This window comes from Cannabis sativa, chromosome 2 (assembly GCF_029168945.1).
Source record: "Cannabis sativa cultivar Pink pepper isolate KNU-18-1 chromosome 2, ASM2916894v1, whole genome shotgun sequence".
NCBI classification, from domain to species: domain Eukaryota; kingdom Viridiplantae; phylum Streptophyta; class Magnoliopsida; order Rosales; family Cannabaceae; genus Cannabis; species Cannabis sativa.
The window spans coordinates 15,986,254-15,993,109 of record NC_083602.1 but is presented as its reverse complement, the minus strand read 5'-3'; the positions used below and the strand labels follow the sequence as shown (position 1 = coordinate 15,993,109).

The 6,856-nt window shown below is 34.4% G+C and overlaps 1 protein-coding gene across 1 annotated transcript; it reads left to right on the top strand.

Moving 5' to 3' along the window:
* The first annotated feature begins 326 nt into the window (after window positions 1–326).
* LOC115721293 (Holliday junction resolvase MOC1, chloroplastic) lies at window positions 327–4,928 on the top strand. The gene is made up of 6 exons (XM_030650565.2): window positions 327–960; window positions 1,245–1,350; window positions 2,251–2,303; window positions 2,825–2,956; window positions 3,300–3,372; window positions 4,058–4,928. The coding sequence occupies exons 1-6, from the start codon at window positions 490–492 to the stop codon at window positions 4,147–4,149; spliced, it is 927 nt and encodes a 308-aa protein (XP_030506425.2). The 5' UTR covers window positions 327–489; the 3' UTR covers window positions 4,150–4,928.
* The last annotated feature ends 1,928 nt before the right edge of the window (window positions 4,929–6,856 follow it).

Genomic DNA, 6,856 nt, shown 5'->3' with positions numbered 1-6,856 from the left:
TCAGCAAGATTTTTAATAAGAAGTTTTTATGGACATTCAAAGAAAAATATTATAAAATATTATTAATAGATGTCCAAATTATCAAATTAATTATCATCATAAATGGTTAATTGTATTTCTATTTATTTCATTGATTTAGTTTTCCATTATACTAGTTATATTTTTGTATAAACAAGAGTTTACCACATTAAAATAAACTACTAAGAAAAATATCATTCACTCTCTCATTCTATTCTTTTCTTTGTTTTTTCTCTTCTCTCATTTCTTTGTCTATTTTATATTATTTATAATAATTTTATAACAATTTTTTTTTCTTTGTTTTTTTAGGAATTCCATTTTTTTAGGAATCCCCTTCTTAGTAGTTTTTCTTAGTAGATACATAAATATTTTTGCAGCTATTTACACAAATCTTTATCCGATAATGATTGTATTTAAAAATAAATATTGTGGCTTCTCCCGCTTCTCCTTTTTTCTTCTTCCACAATTTTGATGGCAATTACTACATTTCCAGCTCAGGACTATACCACCCCATCACCAAACTCCATGGCTGTGCTCTCTCTTCCATTCTCAGTCTCACCATATTTCCCCTCCAAATTCAGATTAACCACGGCGTGGTTTTCCCTCTCTTCCCACCTCACACCCTTCTCCCCATCGTCTCCAACTCCTCCTGCCCACAAAATTCACTGCCTCGCCACTCCCCTTAAGCCCACCTGTCCTCCAAAACCCAGGGTTAAGGTTAAGGCCTCTGAAGCTGAGCTCAAAGAAAACTGGTTAGCCTCTCTATCTTGCCCTTTACCTCGAGATTTCGGAACCTCCCATAGCGAAGCAAAAGAAGAAGAAGAAGAAGGGTCCGAGTCCGACCCACGTAATGTGGGCTCTGATTGGGTTATTGGTATTGACCCAGATCTTTCCGGTGCATTGGCTGTCTTGAAAAGCGACGACCCTGAATGTCCTGCTCAGGTAATTAGGATTTTTGGTCTGAATTTTGTTACAATTACTTGTAAGAGTTACTTTAGGTAATGTTTTTGACTCTCTCCGTACGTAATTAGGTTGAAAATTAAGTTTTTCTCAATTTGCTCAAACTGGTTAATTGTTATATGAAGATTACCAAATTATCATACATTACTTAAATCCTCCCTATGAACGATTAATTTCTAAACTATAGTTTAAAAATTTGAACAATTTGTGAAGATATTGAAAATTAATAATATCATAATCTTTTCTTCTCCCCATTTTACCTTTAGGTGTTTGACTCTCCACACTTGTCAGTTATGGTTGGTGGAAAGGTTAGAAGACGTTTAGATGCTAAATCTATCATTGAGTTACTTCGAGGTTTTAATGCTCCCGTAGGTACGTTTCTGTTCAATTTTTTTTGTATGTTTTATTTTTTTTTTCATATATAAATATAATTTATGACAATCTAACTCAAGATGGCAAAGTGGGTTTCTGTAAATTTAAATTAATCCACTTATATCTTTATACTCTATTGTTATACCACGAGAATAATATCAAAATTAATTAGAAGGTATAATAATAATAATTTTTCTTTGAAGTATATAGTTCAGTTCATATCTATTTTATTTTCTTTCACTTATCTGCATTCGAACAATGTCCACCTAAACAAGACTGTATAGGTTACACCTCCAAGAAATGTCACGATTGTTATGTCAATGACAGAAAAGATAAATGTTAAAACATAAATCTATCTCACACAATAATTTACTTGGAAAACTACAAAATTTGAGAGGAATCACAACCCATTAGAAAAATTACCATTTGAAACTTTGTACTTCTCTGTTTTCTACACAATAACCCAATATATCCCTATACTTACTCTCTCACTGATACCTTTATCCTTTTCTAGTAGAGAGTTTAGAGCTCCATATTTCTAAGAATACTTGTACAATCCATATTTATGTGATATACATTTTGTGCTCACATTTCTCTCATTCCCTCCGCCATGTTTTGCTTTTTACTTTGCAAATTACCCAGCTACTAAAATCTCATATATCTGCAAGTTCTTTTGCTGTTTTTGATTCTGGTGATGTAATGTGCACAATGCATTTGTTTCATTCTTATTCCATCAAGTTATACATGTAATGGACACAGTATTCTACTATTCATTTCTTGTCCATGTTGGTTAATTTGCTTTTTCCTCTTTCTCTTAGCTTAGCCATCCATTAGGCTATGCTCTGTGTTCTTCATTTATCCTAGAATTCCTTCTGTAATTTGTTGTTTGTCGTGTTTCAGGCACTACAGCATACATAGAGCAATCAATCCCTTTTCCAAAAGATGGAAAGCAGGTAAACTACTATCTGTCTCAATATACTGCCATTTTCTATAATTAGTATTTGATGTAGAACCAGGTTCTTTTCTCCTGCTACTCCAGAGCATTATATAATTTTAGGCAAATTCATTTGCACATTGTTGTCTGTAGTTCAATTACTGTTATTGTTTCTGGGAATTTGTATTATGGGCTGTACAGGAGTTCCAAGTCCTTGAGTGTTGAACTTTAAAAAAAAAATGAAGAAAAATGAGTCAGATATTTTGTCATAGAGCTGGGCAATTTTATTTGGTAAAAATAGCTGAGGTATTACTTAGGTTTTTTATCTGGCCATTGTCCAACTATTTCTAAAGAACTTTTGGATGTCATATTGATTTCGAAGGAGCTAAGTAATGGTTTCATTCTCTTCTGTTTAAATTCTGCCATAACTTTGGAAGCTTCTGATTTTACTCAACTTAGCAAGCTGCATCTACGATGCTACTTTCTCAATGTGACTGACTTTTTCAACAATCCTCAGTATTTTCCCTTTTGTTTTTGAAGGGTTGGTGGAGTGGAGGATTTGGGTATGGCCTATGGATTGGAATCCTAGTCGCCTTGGGATTCTCTGTTGTCCCAGTGCCATCTTTCTCATGGAAAAAGAAATTTGAAATCGCGGGAAGCTCTTTTTCAAAGGTATGGGTGATTCTACACTGTATTTTTCATGCCCATATTTTATTTGTACGATACTTGCAGCATATACAAGTGTGGGCTTTTTAATTGTCTGATGATGTATTGAAATCTATTATGTGTAATTAACTATCATATATCCATATTCTGTATCTCATGGGAAACTATAGCAAGCTTACTGTTTAAGACATTATTATTTACATTGTTCAGAGCCATGTCTTTATTAACATTAATGTTAGGTGAAGAAAAATGTGCTATTGCTTACATGAAAATTCACATTGCTATTGTTTTTATTTTTTTATTTTCCTAAAAAGAATTTAATTCTCAGTACTGAAATTTTTCTTGATAGGATGATAGCAGGAGACTGGCATCAACAATGTTTCCTTCTCTGAGTTCTCTATTACAACGAAAAAAAGATCACGGTACCTAACTCATATCCGACCAATTCTCTTTTTTTTTTGTGTGTGTGTGGCACTATTGCTGGTGTTATATGTGATCACTGCTATGATAATTAAGTTAAAGTCAGACATGAAATATCGACAAAGGATTCAAAGAAGTTATGATCCACAAAAAGAGAAGAAACTGAACAGTTATTGTTGGACGGTACATATAACTACTGTAAGATGTGGGCCTTTGTCTGCTGTAAACGGTAGTAAATGCTTAAAAAAAATTATAGACGTAAATGGGAAGATGTACATTTTGGCCAACCAGATCAGAAACTGAACAACTCATTAGGAACACTCAAATAACTACTGTAAAATTCGGGGCACTCTTTTTGAACATGTATGTATTGTCTATTTGACGTACTCTAATTTTCTGTTGTATAGGTTTTAGGCAAAAGAAACGTCACTCTAATTATGATTGCGGTATTTCCATGGGAAAACTCCCAAAATAACTTAGTTTTTGTGGGGTTCATCATGAAAACCTCATCTATTAACTGATTTCTTAGTTTGTCATTCTCTTTAGAGAATTTATATTTTGAAAAGTTTGAAAAAATGGACAGATGAATAAACTGTATTCTGATTCCAAGGACTCAAAATACATTGCTTCATTTTATGGCATTCTTTCAGTGTAATTTTTTGTTCTAATGTTTTTAAACATTGTTAGGGAGAGCTGAAGCTTTACTCATTGCTGCCTATGGGAGAGGCCTAAAGATAGAATCGGACTCATCATTGACCTTAAATGAACTAGTTTCTTAGAATGGCACATCAACTATCAATCTTGTTTGTTTTATCTCCATTCCAGGATTTTTCATGCTCCTGAAATCGATTGTTTGGAAGAATCACAGAATACATTATCACTGTAAAAATAACTGATCCTGCTAACCAAAATAGCTGCGATTGATGCATCTACAGCGCTACTGTTGCACGAATACTACTATTATTTTTACAAGAGAGAAGAATAGGTATTTATTGGATTTGAAAGTGGACTCTGATGAGCAAGAAGATTCAAGTTGAACTACCATTCAGAGAACAGAGATAATGATGAAAGGAAAACTAGCTTATTAGAAATTCGAAGGTCAATGGAAGTAATTCATGGCCAGAAAAAATGTGTTCTTGTATTACACAAGTGGTGGTGGTGGTGATATTTGTCGATAAAAATAAAAAGTGGTCACCAAAAGGTGCAAAACTTGAGTCTTATGAAGACATTGGTGCTCAAGGAATGAGTTCAGTCTTCCGGGTTGAGCTGCCACTTTTATTAAACGAAGACAATTATAGATGGCCAATTTGGAATGGAAATTTCTGTTCTCGGAGAGATTGTACCTTTGAATTATTTCAGTGGTTGGTTTTTTTCAACCCAACTTTGTTTTTGTTTGTTTGGAAGCTTTGTACAATTGTTTTCAATTGATTAATAAGCCTTACAATCTACAATTATTTAGTGATTACAAACTGTTCAGCTTTCATAAGATTTTATGGATATAGACCATATGTTATGTAAATTTTGTAGAATGGACATATATACATAAACTTAATTTATGTAAGGTCCAGTATTTTTTTTATGACAAATTATGTCTAGTCATGCCCGGGTTCTTTAGTTGTTATGTTTGGAGTTTATTGTTTAGTCTATACATTTTAGTGTTTTTTTAAGTCAAGTATATTACAGTTGTTTGTTTTCTGGTATTGTTCTTAGTTCAGTTAGGTATAAATATTATGATCTTTATTCTGTTGTAACTAACACCTTTGATCGGAGATTGAGATCACGTTTTACTTTTTACTTTTCCACTCTTTTTGTTCTTGTGTTCTTGTAGGTCGAAGTTTGGAACTTTGTCAATGGTGATTTAAAGGTTCTGAATATGGCCTATAGTCGATGAGTGTGAACTGAAGAGAGTTCAATCATATCTTCGCAAACAAATCTGAAGATGTTTAGATCTAAGATTTTGTTGAAGGAATTTCAACGATCGAGAAGCAAGGGGATCTTGCCAAGTTTGCCAAGGGATTTAGCATTAAGGAATTTTGCAATTTGTACGAATTGTTTGTTGTAAACTTGCAAATTGTAAGAAATCAAGCTAGCAATTAGTTGTAAATTTACATTTAATGTATTTTCCATTTACTCTAGTATTACTAGGTGTTCACATTGTATTATATATACCCTTTGTATAATCTAAAAGAGATCATCAGAAAATAAAAATCATTTCCCTCATTTTTCTCATTTTTCTACATGGTATCAGAGCATGTAAAAGCTCCTCAAAAGAATTTTTTTCATTCCTTCCCTTCTTAAAATTAGGGTTCTTAAAATTAGGGTTTGGAGGCTCTATCTTAGAAAACTAATTAAAAGGAGTTTTCTATTCTCACCTCCGACCCAAGAAGCTTCTCCCACCTCCGATCGGCCAAACCCAAAAATCCGGCGATCATCCGAGCTGCGCGTGGGCCCCACGCGCCACCTCCATCCGCGGCGACTATCTCCACGCGCCAGCGCGTGGGCGCGCGTGGCAGCCTCCAACGGCGGTTTTCCAGCATCGCCTCTCTCAGGTTTCTCCATCTCTGGCTCTTCTCCAACTCCAGCGACGTTTTTCCAGCGTTGTCTCTCTTTGTTTCTATACTTGTTTGTTTTGTCTTGTTGTCTTTCTCCATGGCAGAACAAATCATCTCTTTAGTTGCAAGACAGTGCAATACTCATGCACTTCAGGTTATGCAAATCCCTCATGACCCTTGGATTGTGGATTCTGGTGCTTCTAATCATATGACAGGTGATAGATCACTATTTTCTTTTCTAAGTAAGTGCTCTCATGAAAAGACTGTTCGCATAGCTGATGGTTCGTCTTCTAGAATTGATGGAATTGGAACTATAACAATCTCACCAAGTCTTGTCTTAAATTCTGTCCTTTACGTTCCAAAGCTTGATTGCAATTTACTTTCTGTAAGCAAATTGAGTAGTGATCTTAATTGTGAAGTTAAGTTTCTTTGCTAAGTTTTGTGTTTTTCAGGATGTGGAATCGGGGAAGATGATTGGCTATGCTGAGTTCAGTAAGGGCTTGTATCTGCTAAAAATCGACAACCCCATGTTTAACCATGGAAATCGTTGTTGTTTCTCCCAAGGTCAATCTCTTTCCTCAGTAAATCAGTCTAATAAAATCGATATTATCATGTTATGGCATTACCGTCTAGGTCATCCAAATTTTGTATATCTTAAACACTTATTCCCATCCCTATTTGTCAATATAAATCCTCAGTCTCTCAAGTGTGATATTTGTCAATTTTCTAAGCACTCTCGCCACTCTTTCATTCCAAGACCTTATCAACCCTCTCACCCATTCTCACTCATTCATGGTGATATATGGGGACCATCCAAAATTCAAAATATCAGTGGAGCACGTTGGTTTTTATTACTAGTTGATGATCACAGCCGCCTAAGTTGGACATTCCTCATGAAAGAAAAATCTGAAACAAGTCATATTTTTCAAAATTT

Bases quoted from the DNA above. Each gene is read 5' to 3' on its own strand.
- LOC115721293 (XM_030650565.2), top strand. From the start codon at position 490: ATGGCAATTACTACATTTCCAGCTCAGGACTATACCACCCCATCACCA. The intron at 1,351-2,250 runs GTACGTTTCTGT...GTCGTGTTTCAG, and splicing joins AGGTTTTAATGCTCCCGTAG to GCACTACAGCATACATAGAG. The intron at 2,304-2,824 runs GTAAACTACTAT...TTGTTTTTGAAG, and splicing joins TTCCAAAAGATGGAAAGCAG to GGTTGGTGGAGTGGAGGATT.